The sequence below is a fragment of the Biomphalaria glabrata genome, chromosome 3 (genome assembly GCF_947242115.1).
Source record: "Biomphalaria glabrata chromosome 3, xgBioGlab47.1, whole genome shotgun sequence".
Taxonomy (NCBI): Eukaryota; Metazoa; Mollusca; class Gastropoda; family Planorbidae; genus Biomphalaria; species Biomphalaria glabrata.
The window spans coordinates 22,010,323-22,027,786 of record NC_074713.1 but is presented as its reverse complement, the minus strand read 5'-3'; the positions used below and the strand labels follow the sequence as shown (position 1 = coordinate 22,027,786).

At 32.8% G+C, this 17,464-nt stretch overlaps 2 protein-coding genes across 3 annotated transcripts; one reads left to right on the top strand and one right to left on the bottom strand.

Moving 5' to 3' along the window:
* Positions 1–1,176: 1,176 nt before the first annotated feature.
* On the top strand, positions 1,177–2,109 carry LOC129925182 (craniofacial development protein 2-like; the record flags this gene model as incomplete). The annotated part of the gene is made up of 1 exon (XM_056023979.1): positions 1,177–2,109. A coding segment is annotated over exon 1 (888 nt), but the record flags the coding sequence as incomplete, so codon positions are not given.
* A 464-nt stretch (positions 2,110–2,573) lies between these two features.
* On the bottom strand, positions 2,574–17,459 carry LOC106076174 (protein lin-37 homolog). Of its 2 annotated transcripts, none has more exons than XM_056023980.1 (8): positions 17,379–17,459; positions 9,877–9,946; positions 8,471–8,521; positions 7,560–7,660; positions 7,259–7,425; positions 5,885–6,010; positions 5,499–5,572; positions 2,574–5,284 (listed from the first exon to the last, which is right to left on the bottom strand). In XM_056023980.1, exons 1-8 carry the CDS (start codon positions 17,452–17,454, stop codon positions 5,194–5,196), a joined length of 756 nt encoding a protein of 251 aa, XP_055879955.1. In that variant the 5' UTR covers positions 17,455–17,459; the 3' UTR covers positions 2,574–5,193. The 2 variants fall into 2 exon arrangements, with proteins under 2 accessions (XP_055879955.1, XP_055879956.1); XM_056023981.1 differs by lacking the exon at positions 17,379–17,459 and adding an exon at positions 16,946–17,367.
* Between the last annotated feature and the right edge of the window lie 5 nt (positions 17,460–17,464).

Genomic DNA, 17,464 nt, shown 5'->3' with positions numbered 1-17,464 from the left:
GATTAAGATGTAGAATTTCAATTTCTAAACTCAAAGTGTAAAAAAAAATTTTCATTTCCAAACGTTTTGATCAATATTGTAATGTTTTAATATACTAAAACTAATCTACTATTTTTTTATTAAATTTAAATTTACGGCAAATGAATCTTTGAAACATTATTACTTTTGACCATCGGATGGCTGCCTGGTCGTGCGGTTTGCGCGCTGGACTGTCGTTTAGATTTATGGATGGCCCAGGGTTCAAACCCTGCCCGCTCCCATCCCCCGTCGTCCTGCGGGAGGTTTGGACTAGGAAGTAATTATCTTCAACTCTGAAGGAACATCCGAAACGTGTAAAACATTTTACATCAAAATTAAATCACCTCTTGAATATTATTTGCGAATATGCAGATCCGACAGGGATCCGACTTCGACGGGGGCCGCCTCTGAGTTTGTGTAACACAAACTCTCTTTGTAATCTTGTTTTTTAATAATTTTAGTTTTAATCAATTTTCAAACAATATCAAAAGACTTTTTAAAAACGCCATGCATTTTTCTAAGAGGCCACTAAAACATATCCTGCTTTGCCGTTTTTTGTTTTGTTTTTAATATTGTTTTAATAGTAGATTTTCATAATTGTTCATGAATATTCTTAAATTATTTTTGGATATTGCTATATGTTCGTGAAGCCGACTTGTTACATAACCTCATCTGAAAATGCCGTCATTCAAAGTAGAACATATTTTTTATCTAGTGGCAATTCACTAAAACTCTATGTAATATTCCATTACATATCACTGAGTTTTCGTAACAACACTTTATCAATGTTTTTTGTTTAAAAAAAGGTTAAATTATTCTATTTGAATGTTAGCTTTAACGTTTTTTTTCAATTAACATTTACATATCAATATATTCACATGTGTAGATAAAATAAACTATAATCTAAAAGGCGCATTACCTACTTTGTTTATCAAATCTTAAATGTTTATGCGTGCAAAATCTAAGGTCACTAGATACCCTCCGATTACAGCAAAAGAGTAAGAATTTAAAACAAGAAAATGGGATTCCCGAACTCAATTTCTAACGTTGTTTCTGTTTTTAAATTAGAAGCAAGCTAAGTATAATTTTTCTATATTTAGTTTGCCAGTTTTAATTTTGAAGAATTAAAAAATTTGTTTTAAGTGCACTTTTCTGTCACCTGATGCACATACCTTGCCGTGGTGTGACAGCTTGAGTGTCTCAATGACCCTCAGAGCTATACCGGCGGGAGCTCATCATTCCTGGCAGGTACTACCAAGCCGGACAGGTCTGTTAGGAAAGAGGCCAGACAAAAGGTGCATCCCCCTCCCCGGGACACAGGGGTTGTGCGATAGGCTAACAACCTGTCCATGGAAAAATCTTATAGAAACCAGAACAAAGGCACAAACACTAAACATTGTCAGAGGCGAAAGTAGAGCTCCACAAAGGAGACTTATGAAGCTATGCAGGGAAAGTCGAACGAATCCTGTGAGGCCGACCACTCTACTTAAACCAATGAAAAAGAAACACTTCCTTATTCAGAAGGCAGCATTAAACTTGGGAACATGGAATGTCCGCACTTTACTAGAACCAGGTAGATGTGCACAAATTGCCAAGGAAATGGCCAACTACAAACTACAGATCCTGGGAATGAGTGAAGTTCGATGGAACACATTCGGTGAAACAAGACTGCAATCAGGAGAAACCCTTCTCTTCTCTGGAAAGGAAAAAGAAGATGACTTACAAGAAAATGGTGTAGCACTACTACTAAACAACGAAGCTCTCAAAAGTCTTTTAGAATGGGAACCAGTTTCAGAACGAATAATTAGAGCCAAATTTTTGTCTAAGTTCAAAAATGTTCACATCATTATGTGCTATGCTCCTACCAACCTTGCAAGTGATACTGACAAACATACATTCTATGACCAACTGCAAAGTATAGTTGACAAAATACCTACAAGAGATGTTTTGATCGTCATGGGAGACTTGAATGCCAAAGTGGGAAGTGACAACAGAGAGAGAGAGAAAAGTATGGGCACCCATGGACTTGGCACCATAAATGAAAATGGAGAAATGTTTGCAGACTTCTGCACATTTAATGAATTAGTGATAGGAGGCAGCATTTCCCCCCACAAAAAATGCCACAAAGTGACATGGGTTTCACCAGACAATAAAACAGAGAATCAAATCGACCACGTTACCATACGGCGGAACTGGAGAAGCACATTACTAGATGTACCAAACAGAAGAGGAGCAGATATTGGCTCAGACCACCACCTAGTTGTTGCCAAACTAAAAATGAAGCTGGCCAGCAATAAAACAGAAAGAAACAAAAGGAAAAGCTTTGACCTAGACAAGCTCCACAACACCCAGATTAAAAAGGAATTCCAACTATCCCTTCAAAATAGATTTGCTGTGCTACAACTAGATGAGGCCGAACAAAGCGTTGATAAATCGGCAAAATTTCAAAGAAATTATTACTGAAACAAGCAATGAAGTACTAAGCCTTAACCCTAAGAAGAAAAAAACAGTGGATTAGTGATGAGACATGGAAATTAATCGAAGAAAGGAAATGCGCTAAACAGGCAGTTAACCTAGCAAAAACAAGAAACCACAAGCAACAATCAAAACAAGACTACCAAGCAGTTTCACAAAAAGTCACCAAAATGCTTAGACAAGACAAACGATCATTTTACAATAATCTGGCACAGGCAGAAGAAGCAGCAGGTAAAGGAGATATAAAACAACTGTACAAAATCACCAAACTTCTCAGTACCAAAAAGGCTAATTGCAATGTTCCAGTCCGAGACAAATATGGAAAACTACTTTCTTCAATAAATGAACAACTTGAAAGATGGAAAGAATATTTTCAAGAAGTGCTCAATAGACCTAAACCACGATATCCACCAGATCTAAATGTAGGACCAACACTAGACATAAACATGGAAGAAATAAAAGAAAAAATAAGGAATGCACTCAAACAAATGAAGACAGGTAAAGCTGCTGGAATTGACAACATACCACCCGAAGTCCTAAAAGAAGGAGGAAGGGAAATAGTTGACCAACTGCACAAACTATTCAACAAAATTTGGTTAACAGAAACACCTCCGGGTGAGTGGAAAAGGGCTTGCTAATAAAAATACCAAAGAGTGGAGATCTATCACAATGTGAGAAATGGCAAGGCATCACTTTGTTGTCAGTACCAAGCAAGATTTTCAGCAGAATCCTACTAAACAGAATAAAGGGAGCATGTGATGAACACCTAAGAGAAGAACAGGCCGGATTCAGAAAAGGGAGATCTTGTGCTGACCAAATAGCTACACTCAGAATAATTGTAGAACTTTTGTCGACTTTGAAAAAGCTTTTGATAGTGTCGACAGAGAATCTATCTGGACTGTAATGAGACATTATGGGATCCCCAATAAAATAATAACCATAATCAAGAACCTTAATGATGGTTTCACCTGCCAAGTAACCCACTGTGGCAAGCTGTCAGAGGAATTTCCAGTAACAACAGGAGTCAAACAGGGATGTCTTCTTTCACCACTCCTGTTCCTTCTAGTATTGGATTTGGTCACAAAGGAAGCCTACTCAAATTCAGGGAAAGGAATCCAATGGACTCTCACACAAAAGCTGGAAGATCTGGAATTCGCTGATGACATAGCCCTATTATCACACAGACTACAGGATATGCAAGAAAAGGTCACAGCTTTAAGCGAAGTAGGAAAAAGAGTAGGCCTCAAAATAAACCACCAAAAAACTAAAGTACTCAAAGTGAACAATAAACAAATTGGAGACATAGTACTGGATTCTCAGACAATAGACCAAGTAGAAAATTGTATATACCTTGGGAGTGTAGTCAGTATATCAGGTGGAACAGATGAAGACATTAAACGCCCGTATAAATCTAGCGCGTCAGACATTTACACAGCTAAAACCAACCTGGAAATCTCCTTACATCTCAAACAAGACTAAACTAAGAATCTTTAACTCTAATGTCAAGGCTGTCCTACTGTATGGTTCTGAAACATGGAGAACAACCGAAGCCACAACAAAAAAAAAATACAGACCTTCATCAACAGATGCCTGAGAAATATCCTAAAAATACACTGGTATGACAAAGTAGAAAACACCAAACTGTGGGAGATGAGTGGACAGAAAAATATAAGAAGTGCAGATCTTAGAGAGGAAGTGGAGATGGATTGGTCACACCGTTAGAAAAGATACCAGCAACAGAGCTAGGCAGGCCTTAGAGTGGAAACCCCAGGGAACAAGACGCAGAGGAAGACCAAAAAGAACATGGCAAAGCAGTGTACTTGAAGAAGCGTGTTTTTGTCGAGGCCCTGTTTCACGAGGAACTCAAAGGAGTGATGATGAAGTGCACTTTGAGTTTCCTCTTTCTCCCTTTATACCAAGCGCCCCCTTTTGTGCCCAGCGCCCCCCCTACTGCCCCTTTGACTCCCAGCGCCCCCCAAAATAGCAAAAACGCCCCCTAAGTTAAAAAAAATACCCCCCAAAAAGGTGGAAAACTGTATTTTTCTATAAGTTGGGGGATTCTCAATCTTTCTTTAATGGATTTTATTTTGTGGTTTTCTAATATTCATATTTTTTATCTTGATGATGTATCTTAAATGAAGTTTAAAAGGTTACATTTATTCTTATATACAAGATCATTTCACAAGTACTAATCATTTTCATAAGAATTTAGATTTTTCAATGGTACAGAATTGCCTTAAAGAATATCTAGATAATAGTTTAAAATTATACAACTAAGAAAAAAATTAATTTGGTTCATAAAATAATAATAAAAAAAGAACTTCATTACACTTTCTTTAAAAATATAAAATAAAGTTTTGAAGATTTTCATAGAAATATATTTCCATAACATTTTTTAAAAATAGTTAACCAATCTCAAATAATAAGCTTACAAAAAAAAACAACAAAGTATAAAGACACTTTTGCTGACTTTTCTCAAAAACCAAAATGCACTACTGAAGTTTAATTGAGCTGTTTTCATTTGAATAGAGAAAAGAAAAGAGATTTATAAACCAGGCTGAGGTTACCTAAAGATGAACAAAGGGACAGTTGTTTTCTCAACTAGTTCCACTACTAAAGTGAAATGACCACCATTTATTATACATTTCATTTTATTTACAGCGAGGCTTCTATACAATGATAATGCTGAGATGGCAATATTCAATTCTCAACACTTCTATCAAACATTTCCTTCAACAAGTTCATACTTCCCACATACTGCATTTCATTCATTATGCTTGCCTCACGCCATCTGTGAATACAAGCGCAATATAAATGTAATAACTTGAGCAGCATTTTTTAAAATAATAAATATCTAAGGAAAAATAAGAAAAAATAATATATTTAAAATTATAATTTTAAAAAATAATAATTTTTAAATTTTTTTAAAATTAATTCAGAGATAAGAGCTTAAAAGATCCCTGTCTTTTATGGGGAATTTAAAAAATTTCTTGATGATAACATACCTATTTCTAATTTCTTTCCACCGAGCCAGATTGCTTAGTAACAACTGATCACCTGCTGGGTAGGTTTTGGGATGCTGTGAAAAGAAAATTAAGAGGCTGAATAAAAATTGGGCATCACTGAGCTTTACAATTTTAGAATGATGTTCCTTCATAAAGATGTATTGTTATAAGAAAAGATAATTTTATTGGTCCAAAAATGGAGATTCAGTTCAACAATTGTCTACCTCAGCATTTCTAACTACTACAAATAACAAACTAAAACACACACACACAGCGCTAAGATTGTTCATTTTTTAAATTGATAAAAAAATAGGAAAAAATGGTAAAAAAAAATTCAATTGAAAAAAATAAAAATAAAAAAAAAAAAAAGCATGACAAAAACTTACAGCATGGATATCTAGCTTTTCATCTGTCTGTGGCAATGGTTCAGGAACTCTTAAATCATATAGACACCCATCTTCTGATTTCATTGGAAGAGGCATTTCATAAACAAATGGGTAGAAATCATTCATCTGAAACAAAAATTTTAAATTAGAAATTTATTTATAGCATTGAAACAAAAACTGCAAATGAAAAAAAAAATGTGTAAAAAAAGGATGTCTCTAAATTTGTCAGCTGTTACAGCTTCATGATTGCAGTTTATACATAAAGAAACATTTGACTAAATAAGGTATTGAACCAAACCAGAATAGCAGTGATAAGGGGACTCTGTTGACATAGTATAATTTTCTTTTTAGTTTTGAAATACTTGTAAGCTTATGTTTATTAATCATTTATTTTTTAATCATGTACAAGCAGCCAATGATGATGCCATATTTGTACATCACAGTCCCCTAAATCAATGCTGCAAAATGAATGTTGAGAATGTTAACTTAAAATGATAAGTTCTATAACTTCTCACTGTAAGCCATAGAAGGACATTTTCAAAGAACTATGTCATTTGGTCCACATTGCCTTAAAATGGTGATATACACAAAAAAATTCAAATGAATTTGTACACTTCATGGTAACAAGATTAATATAATTCTGAAAATCTATAAACAGGCTACCAGCAACAGGAGGTAATGGTTGAAACCATAGTTGCGATGAATTGTATGCAATGTTTTTTTCTCTAGAACACATGATCTATAACACATGATCAGCTGATGTTCTAATTGGTCACTGAAACAATGTTATATACTTGTGACTTGGAAAGAAGATTGGAAAGAAAGTTTTTGACATGAAGATTAATGCTTTAGGAAGTTACTAGGTATACAGAAACTTATAAACACTGCATGACAAATTAGGAAGTTTGTGATAGATTGAAAACAAAAAGTCACATTAGCCTCATTATGTTCTGTGATGAGAATAAAAAATACTGTACAAACTTAGAAGATATGGCAATAAATCCTCAGGAATAGTGAAGAGCTTATTGAAAGGCAAACATCAGGGAAAAGTAACCAAGGCAGGCAAAAGAAACAATAGGATGACACTTATAATGAACAAAAACAGAAAGGAATAGAGACTACTGGTTTGCAGTAAACTTTTGGTGCCCTAACTGAACAAAGAATTGTGAACTGGTAAAATACAGAAATGTGCATATTTTTTGTTTTCCTCAATAAAACAACCTAAAAATTGTATGTTCTACTTTAATATTAATTTCTAGTTTTAGAGAAATAATTATAATCAAAGTTATAAATAGTAAACAGTATTGCAATGCCAACACAACAAATAAAACTTGATTATTTAAACAGTTTTTTATAAATGATAACAGTTATTACCGAATCCTCTTCCTGTTTAGGCGTTGCTGGCCTCTCTTTTAATGTTCCTAAGCTTTTATCTAGTGGTCGATTCTGTATCCAAGCTCGACATACTGGATACAGGGGAGTGTCTTCAGGAAACAAAGCAAGATCAACACTGCGATCAAACAACTTCATAATTACAGTTTCTGCATAAAGAGATATTTTACTACATTAGATATACATTAGTGACAAAACAACATAAACATGTCTGCTATATTTTTTTAAAATAAATATATTCTAAAGAAAATACAAACATTAAAAAAACACACGAGGAACTCACGATGTTCATCAGCACTATCAACATCACCAGCATTATCTCTTCTTTTTCGTTTCTTGCTTGGTTTTGTAGCTGATTTCTTTAAGGAAGGTATAGTCTTGACACTAGAATAAAATGAAATTTTAAAAGGAACAAATTTTATTTAGATCAACATTTTTGTGACATTTTCAGAAGCCCATTTAGGGCAAAGCTACCACTGATTATCTGCAGTCCTGTTTACATCTCATAAACTAAAAGCACTTCATGAAAATCATATTCCACAATAACCAGTACGGTGGTTAAAATGATACTTTTTTTGGTTTTCTAAAACAAATCCATTTTTAAAATAAGATTTGCACTGTCTTTTTTTCATACATAATATTCATTTTATCAAAAGGAAAACTATCATATTTTTTTCCCAGTCAAAATATATGTGTTCTTACAATTTTTCCTTTTGAAGGTAAATATTGCTGAGTTTAGTTCTGATATTATATTAATAAAACGTTTGGAAAGTGATAGACTTGACTTTATAATGTGTCCAACTCAAGGATATGTTGGTATACAGAACCAACATAAAAATATTTTTTAATTAATGTGTAGACCTTTAACTTAATCAATATTTGTTTGTTCCCTTGAAAGAGTTTTTTTTTAGTTGCTTCTATCCATAATTGAACACACTGTAATATCAACATAAGACAAAAACAAATTTGCTGGTCTGCTCATCATTCTGTTTTATATCCACGACAGAACGATTTGCAGTAATCTACATATGACAGCTAGTAAATTTTACCAGATTATTATTCATTACAAGCTAGCAACACTATAACAAATAAGCCTTTCTACTTACTGAGCTACTAATCTGACTTCACTATATTTGAAAAAAAAAAGTAATAGTGAACTGTACTATGATGTAATTTTATAATGCTATAATTTACCTTGGTGGTTCCACAACTGATGTATTAGATTCCCCTTCACTTGTTTCATGACTGAAAATATGTATTATATTAATTATTAGATTATATAAATTCTTAATATGCAAACTGTTAGTCATTTTTTAACAAAATAAATGCTTTAATAAGCTTAGTACTTTTGTTGAGACTTAATAATAGAAAGCTCAATTGTGGAGCAAAATGTAATAGGCTTAAGTTCAGATGAAAGCCAATAATGTTTGACCTTTAAAAAGGTTTATGAAAACCTGAAATATGCTTGAAAAGCTAATATGGTTGATGGCATTAGGTAGAGCTATGTTTCACCTGCACGAAAGAAGGGTATTTTCTTATACTAGTCAACCAGCGGTGTAGCATATGCCGTTGTTTTGCAGGGCTGGCCATAGGCCACAGCAACCTATCCAACCGCAATGAGCCCCACACTTTCATAGGACCCGTGCTAATGCTATGTATAAATTATTAAATTAAACCATTTTATAACTTATAACAGATTTCTCGCGGCCGCCTGATTTACCAGGAGCTCCTGGAAACCTCCTGAAATTGCAAAATATATGAAAAAGTCATGGAAATCTCCGGAAATTATTAAAAATCTTTTGAAAATTCATACAAATCTCATGAAATATATAGACAAAAATTGTTATTTTGGCGGGTCATTCAATATGGAAAACGCCAATCCTACGATAAATAAAAACAGCATTATGCATTAGCCCTTAATGTGTGAAAGAAGCTTCTCGTGCCTCAAACTAATGAAGAATTACTTTAGTTCAACAATTCTTGTAGATAGATTGAAATATTTCATAATTGTTGCTATTGGGCGTGAATATGTAGGAAATAAAATTTTAATAATACATTGTATGACTTTGCTACACGCAAGGCTCGTAAAGTAATTCTGTACGTAGTAAATAAAGAATGAATAAAATGCAGTTTTAATGTTTTACAGCTATTATAAAGTATGAATGTTTTACTGCTATTACATTACATAGTTTTAATGTTTTCACCACTATTACAAAAATGGAATTATTTTACTGCTACTATAAAGTTTAAATGTTTTACTGCTATTATAAAATTTGAATGTTTCACTGCTATTATAAAATTTGAATGTTTCCCTGCTATTGTTAAGTTTGAATGTTTCACTGCAATTGTAAAGTTTGAATGTTTCACTGCTATTATAAAATTTGAATGTTTCACTGCTATTATAAAATTTGAATGTTTCACTGCTATTGTAAAGTTTGAATGTTTCACTGCTATTGTAAAATTTGAATGTTTCACAACTATTGCCCAGGCATTCATCTCATTTCCATGAGGTGATCCACAGTTGCTTCACGACTGAAGGAGACCATATTAAATGTTATTTTGATTTTTAAAACATAACAGAAGTAAAAAAAAAAGAGCACCTCTCATCCTTTTTGTCTACTAAATGTTGCAAAGTGGCATCCAATCGAATTCTCGCAGAAGTTACTTCTACTGTAAATGGAAATGATATTAATTATTCAATAGTATTATGCCATCAGATAAATTTAGACCTTGAATAAAAATCTACACCTGATGGTCAGACAAACTTTGAACAGTAAGCAAGTGAAAAAGATCTATCGACAGGTGAAACTTTCAACTAGATTGAGTTGTCTAGCAAGGTAGGCAACTTCTACAGGAGACTAAAAAGCTCAATTAAAAACTAAATTAATAAGTTCTGAAGACCAAAATTTATGATTTTTAATATTTTTTGAATGATTAAAAAACTATCACAAATGTATGTAATAGAAAGTTGAAAAAAGAATTGATTTCTGACTGAAATAAATTAAATTTTTATAAGAATTACAAGCTTTAATTAATGGGCTAAACTGATGATGGCACTTTTGTTGCTTTAAAAAAGAACGGAACTCCCTGTTCAAAACTGCAATAGAAAAAATAAAGGTGTGGACAAAACATATGGGAAATTCAAGCTTATCTAAGAAGAATTTGAGAATTATACTTTTTTTTTGGAGATAGGAGGAATTGATTTAGGAGTGCTTCAGATTCAGTGAACCCACTGAACAGTTACTCAAAAATACTACAGGTCAGACTTTAGTCAATGGTGTTGAAAACTGTGTAAAAAGAATTAAGACTAATTTGGAATGATTGGAAGTTATATTAATTATTATTGCTTCTATTTTATATATATAATTGTAAATTGCAAATGATAAAATTATGTATGTGTCCCCAGATACCAGAATGTAACAAATGTTTTTAGACTTCCACAGTAATGTAATACACCTTACATTGCATTAAAGTAGGCACCTTTTTTTTTATTTAATTATTAAAATTTTTTTTTACAAAACTATGCCAGATGGAACTAAGTACCCTAGTAATTTAAAAAAAATTATTCAAATAAAGCAGATTGCAGTTGTCGGCAATGTTTATAATTTCAAAAGGGTAATGGCAATTATAAACAGCTCAGTTGCAACCTTATTTTCATTTTTAGCATAGATAGGAGGCTTAATTTAATAATAGATATTTTTGTAGATAATAATGTTGTTTTTTTTTCAACAAAATTGTTTTATCGAAATCTTTAGCAGTATTGATTCCTTTAGTTGACAGCTGACAGCAAAAGGTTGATAAAAAACAACAACTTCATTTCTATTTCTGGCAAGAAAAATAGCACCTCAGTAGACAAAAAGAAAAGACACACAGTAACCAGTGCTGAACTGTTTATAAAACAGGACAAGAAATTATTTTTTTAAAGTTAAATAACACAACTGTAACTTGGAGTGTACATCTAAGGAAAATATTTTAAGCTCCTATTCAGTCACACACCCAACAGCAGATGCAGGAAAAGTAATTGTGGACAACTCAAATAGTCTGGGTGTTACCATAAACAGAGGGAAGAGCAAGGTGCTCAAGATCAAGGTGTTCAGAAACACACCCATCAGAGTCTAAGGTGAGGTGCTGGCCTGCATTTCACCTGGCATTATTATTTTTTGTAGAGCTACACTTTTAGGAAAAAATATTTAGAAAGTTTGTCTACAAATATACAAGAGTTTCTTCTAATCAACATAGCATAAAACATAAAAGGTACTTTAGTTAAAGACTATAGAATCTAGAGCTAGATAAGTATTTATTATTATGTATGATGAGCATGGTAGACCTCAGTCTCATTCAAAGACTCTGGTTGTGCAGTATGCACTCTGGACTGTCATTTTGAAAGTCCAAGGTTCAAACCCGGCCCACCCCCACCATGTCAGACATTTGATCAAGGATGAAATAATCTTCAATTCTGAAGGAAAATTAAAAAAATACAAACTAAACTAACAGTCGAGATCTATCAGTCCAATCAATCTACATATATATATATATAAATCTAGATTTAGATCTACTCTAGCTCATCTCATTTCTGCCTGTAGTCCCATCTGGGGTATAGGCCACCAACCAGCTTCTTCCAGGTGTCTCAGATCTGGGCTTTGCAAATGTCTACATGTCTTGCCAATCTACTCGGCATCTGCAGGAAGGAAGGCTGCTCGATCTTTACTAACGCTGGTTTCTAGGATAAAGCTGAGATAGATGAAGCTTTCCACCTCTTTCAGCACATCACGTTGGACTGTAAAGGGTGTGTTGTTGGAAGATCTTAGCTCCTGCTCCAACTATCGAGGGATAACATTGCTGTCCATTTCAGGAAAAGTGTTTAACTGCATTCTGCTGAACTGAATGAAGATGACTTTTAAAAGGAGAGATCATGCACAGATCAGATTTTGGAACAGACCATGGAATGAAACTCCCTTCTCTAAGTTAGTTTTATAGATGAGAAGGAGACTACTGAGACACTATGGAGTGCCTGAAAAAATTACAAATATCATCAGGAATTCATATGTGGGGATGACTTGCAGAAAAGTGCGTAGCAGACAACTGACAGATGCATTTTAGTCCAAACAAGAGTGAGACAAGTCTGTTTACTCTCTACTTTCTTGTTTCTGCTAGCCATAGATTAGACGACCTGGCTCTTCTTTCTCACACACAACAGCAGATGCAAAACTAACAAACAAATGAAAATCCATCTCTACTCAAAACTAATGATGAAAATAATAGAGTGTAAAATAATGAGAATTGGACCAGCTCACATCCCAATTACAAGATAAATGACGTCTATTATAAGCTGTTTGACATGACCAATAAAAAATTTTTCAGCTCAGAACCTGACACAACAGAATGAGACAACATATGTTTCAGAAGCTAAAAGTCAAGACTAGCAAAACCTGCCCTTGTGGAGCATCACCAGAGAATGCTGACCATGTCCTTCAAAGCTGCATACTTTATCAAGAGGCTTCAAGAAGACTCTGGCCCCCAAAACCCTCCTATAGAAGAAAAACTATATGGAGAACTGCCTGATCTGGAAACCACTACTCTACGTGGCTCATCTCAAATTTAGGATTCCTGATCTGAACCCTCCAACATGCAGGAAAAGATAAGTGTAGTTGCAGACAATTTACTTCAGCTAGTCTGGGTCTTACCATAAACAGATGGAAGAGCAAGTTGCTCAGAAAATCCTACTCTAGCTAGTATTATATTGGATAAATGATTAATATTAAAACACTATTAGACCTAATTGTCTAATCATTTACAGAGTTGAGGATGAGGAGTAGACGTCTACCGTAGTCTAGAACTAGATTCTTGATCTAGTCTAGTAGTAGAGAATAGATCTAATCTAGATCTATAATTCTAATCTATCTTATCAAAAACAGCCATTCTACGCGTCATGCATCTAGTCATGCTTATTAACCAATGACTTAAATTGTGCCCAATCATTGGTTTTCCTGGCTGGCTCAGGCAACCTATTGCTACTTTACTTTAAAGTCTTCTATCCTGAAGGCAAAGGCTTTTTAAATGTAGAAATAAAGAGAATTTACTAAAGACTAAAGGTGTCACTAGAGTCTACTGTTACTCTAGTTGAGTCTAGTCAAATGACAAAAATGTGAATATTTGTTATGAATATCACTGCTCTATTTTGTGTCTGTTTCAGTTTCTTAATCATGTTTTCTTCAGCTGAGTTGAGGGGACCTAAGCCTAAACAGAGGATGCATAATTGGCCTTTATTAGTATTTTTGCTATAATAGATCAATTAGATCTATTATAATCATATATATATATATATATAATATACTATGTACTATATGATAGAATAATAATAATAATAGAATAGTGATATAAATAGTATTATTAGTAATATTTAATATTAAAAATATATAATAATATATTAGTATTAGAAAATAATCTTCTTATCTTATCTTATATGATACAGACGCTACTTCAAAAAAGATGATTATATCCTAACCGTCATGCATTTAGTCATGCAGATTAACCAATGACCTAAACTCCAAGTCACTGGTTTTCCTGGCTAGCTCAGGCAACCCATTCCATGGGTTCCATAGTGATAGGGAAGAAGGAGCTTTTGTACAAATCTGTCCTAGCATATGGAACAAGGGATGTGCCTTTATCTTTGTGTCTTTCTGAGTATTTTATTAAATTTTGTTTTTGTATTTGAAGATTATGGTTCAGTGTTTTATGCATAATTGCTACTTTACTTTTAAGTCTTCTATCCTGAAGGCTTTCTAAATTTAGTGATTTTACTAAAGGTGTTACTCTAGTCAAATGTGAATATTTGTTTTTTATGAATATCACTGCTCTATTTTGTGTCTGTTCCAGTTTCTTAATGTTTTCTTGAGTTGAGGGGTCCCAAACAGAGGATGCTATTCTATTATTGGCCTAACCAAGGTTAAATAACATTTTAGTTTTATATTCTTATTTGATTTATAGAAATTTCTTCTAATAAACCCTAATGCTTTGTTTGCTAGGTATTTTGCGTTTTTAGTCTGCGTTACTGGTTTACCAAGAATAAGATTAAGTGAAATTAATTTGTTTTAGTTTTTTTGTTACTCTTAATAGCTGACATTTTCTGGGTGGAAAGACATGCTCCAAGTTGATTCCCATTTCTGTAATTTATCTAATTCTCTTTGTAAAATTTCTGTGTCTTGTGTTGTTTTTATTGTTCTATATATTATGCAATCATCTGCAAATAATCTGACTTTTGTTCCTGAACTAATGCAATTTGGTAAATCATTTATGTAAATTAAAAATAGTAGTGGACCTAAGACTGTTCCTTGAGGTACACCTGAGTTTACTGTTATTGGTGTTGATTTAGAGACATTTATTATTACAGTTTGTTCTCTCCCTATCAGAAAATCTTTAATCCACTGATGCAATGGACCATTAATGCTGAAATATTTTAATTTTTTAAGCAAACTATGGTGGTAAACTTTGTCAAAAGCCTTGGAAAAATCTAGATACTATCTATTTGCTCACTATTATCTAAACCTATTGAAAAATCATCAATTAGTCCTATTAGTTGTGTTTCACATGATCTATATTTCCTAAAGCCATGTTGGTATGGAGTAAGGACAATATGTTTTTCTAAGTGGTTTATGATGTTGCTACATATTATGTGTTCTAGGATTTTACAGGTGATGCTGGTGATACTGGTCTCTAGTTTCCTGGGTCAGATTTTTCTCCTTTTTTAAATAGGGGAGTGTCATTAGCTTCTTTCCAGTCCCTTGGTTAAGAGATGCCTGAAAAGTATTTTGAACACTGGTGCTAGCTCATTGCTTAGTTCTTTAAGTAATCCAGCTGGAATACCATTAGGTCCAGACGCTTTATTCGGTTTGATGTTGGCTAATAGTTTTTGAATTCCATTTTCTTGTACTACTATATCTTCTATGTTGTCTACTTGGTTCAAATTAAGTAATATGTCTTTGTCTCCTGAGCTGAGAATGCTGATGCAAAGTTTTTGTTTAGGATGTTAGCTTAAGTTTCATTATCAGTATGTATTATGTTATCTTCTCCTTTTAATGGCGCTATGCCTGTTGTTTCCATTTTCTTAGACTTAATGTATGACCATAGGTTTTTGTTGTTATCTTTAGATATTACATTGTTTATGTATTCACTCTGCAGCTGTCTGCTTACTTTTTGGGTTAGTAAAGGTGTTTAATTTTTATATACTTAATACTTTTTATAAACTCTTTCTGCCTTAGTTTGTTTAAATTTTCTATATAGGTTTTCCTTCTGTTTACAAAGCTTCTTTAATCTATTATTAAACCAGCATTTATTTATTTTGTTTGATGTGTATTTAGTTAGTATATATGATTTTCTATAATGCTTTTAAGACAGTTTTTAAGGAAATTCCAGAGGTCATTAACTGGTAGGTTTTATTTAATGTCTTTTTCTAATAAGAATGTTTAATGAAAGTTTAATGCAGTTTAATGATAGACCAGGGATAATATCATAATTTATATCTGGTAGGTTGAAATCACCCATAAGCCAAAAAACTGCATTTCTATTTTTCTCTTTAAGTGATTACATAGAGATCTTGCATGTTCTCTAAACTAGATTTTGGTGGCATGTAAATACTGCCTATTATTAGGGATGTTGAGGTGGTGTTGATTTTACAAAATGTTGATTCTAAATTTTTTGAGTTAGGAACTTTGGTAATTTCTTCTGCTATAAGAGTGTTTTTTATTGCTAAGAGAACTCCTCCATGATTATCGGCCATATCTTTTCTAAAAATTTAAAAAAAAAATCGCTATTGAAATTTTCTGCATTATAAATTTCAGGATGTAGCCAAGTTTCTGTTCCTGCAATTATGTCTGGTTTCTCACATTCTAATAAAATTTCTGTCTTCTATTTTGTTCCTAATGCTTTGAAAATTTATTACTAAGGTTTTCTAAGGTATTTTGGTATTACTTCTTTAGTAGGTTTATTTAATGATGGTGTTTTATTAGTTTTAGCAGATTTAACAGGAGTGGATCTGGCTAGCGGTTGGTGGGTTTGGTTTGGTGTTTAGGATGTTGTATGGGTTAGAAGTGTCTGCATCAAAGGAGTCAAACAGTAACAAACAGTCCTGATGAAAACTGAGGTAACCCACATGATACACAGTCATCACAGTGCCACGATGCGTCTTTGTTGCCTAATGCATAATACATAGGGGCAATCATATGGAGACATGATGCGTGGTACCATTCATCGCAGGTTTCACATTGAATGGCTTTCTGTTTCATCGTGCATACTTTTTTTACAGATGTAAAAAAATATAATATAGAATATATATAGATTATTTACTTATATAGATCATTGACAAAGTGACAGTAGACCTGAGTTAAGTAGATAATAGTAGATTACTAAAGATAGATTATAAAAAATCATTAAATAAATGATAAAATTAAAAAAAAAACACGGAAATCCATGAATCCATGGCATGAATTATTAATTTATTTTGAATACAATGAATCTAAAATCTAAATTATTATTTTAAATTATATAATTATATAATAATATTTTTTTTTATGGTAAATTTCAATTTGTTTTTAGATCTAATTATTACAGATAAAATTGATAAATAGATCTAGTTCAAATTAATTAAATATAGATCTGTAGATGTATATAGACCTTGTTTAGCTTTATTTGCCATGTCTGAAATCTAGTCTAGACTCTAGACCTATATAGACTAGGGCTAGATTAGATCTCTAGATCTAGATCTTGTTTTTGAGCAGCGCTTCAGAAATGCCTGATAAACGTTTTAAAAAAGAAATATTGCAATCATCATCTGCTATCCACGCCAGTATTTAGATCTAGATCAGATTGTAGATTCTACATCTACATAATAAATGTGAAACTTATCAGAATCCAGACCGTAGCAGCATCATTATTATTATATTATTATATTTATCGTTTTTATATCTGCAAATATCCTATATCAGGCAATTAATCGTAGTTTTCTTGTTTTAGAGTTACAACTGGTCGTTATCTTGTTGAGTGAAGAAAATAGTAATGATCTAAAATTATATTAAAAACAAAACTAAAGCAATGTTAAGCTACGAACGTTGTGGATGTATATTGTTTGTGTGTGAGTAATCGATATTATTTTGAAAATGTTTGGCATACATTTCACCTGGCATATTATTTTTT

Excerpts from the sequence above, each read along its gene's own strand:
- LOC106076174 (XM_056023980.1), bottom strand. The coding sequence starts at position 17,454 with ATGCCAGGTGAAATGTATGCCAAACATTTTCAAAATAATATCGATTAC. Across the intron at positions 8,522-9,876 it reads GTAGACAAAAAGGATGAGAG|TCATGAAACAAGTGAAGGGG; the intron begins GTGCTCTTTTTT and ends ACATATTTTCAG. Across the intron at positions 6,011-7,258 it reads CTAAACAGGAAGAGGATTCG|ATGAATGATTTCTACCCATT; the intron begins GTAATAACTGTT and ends TTTTTGTTTCAG.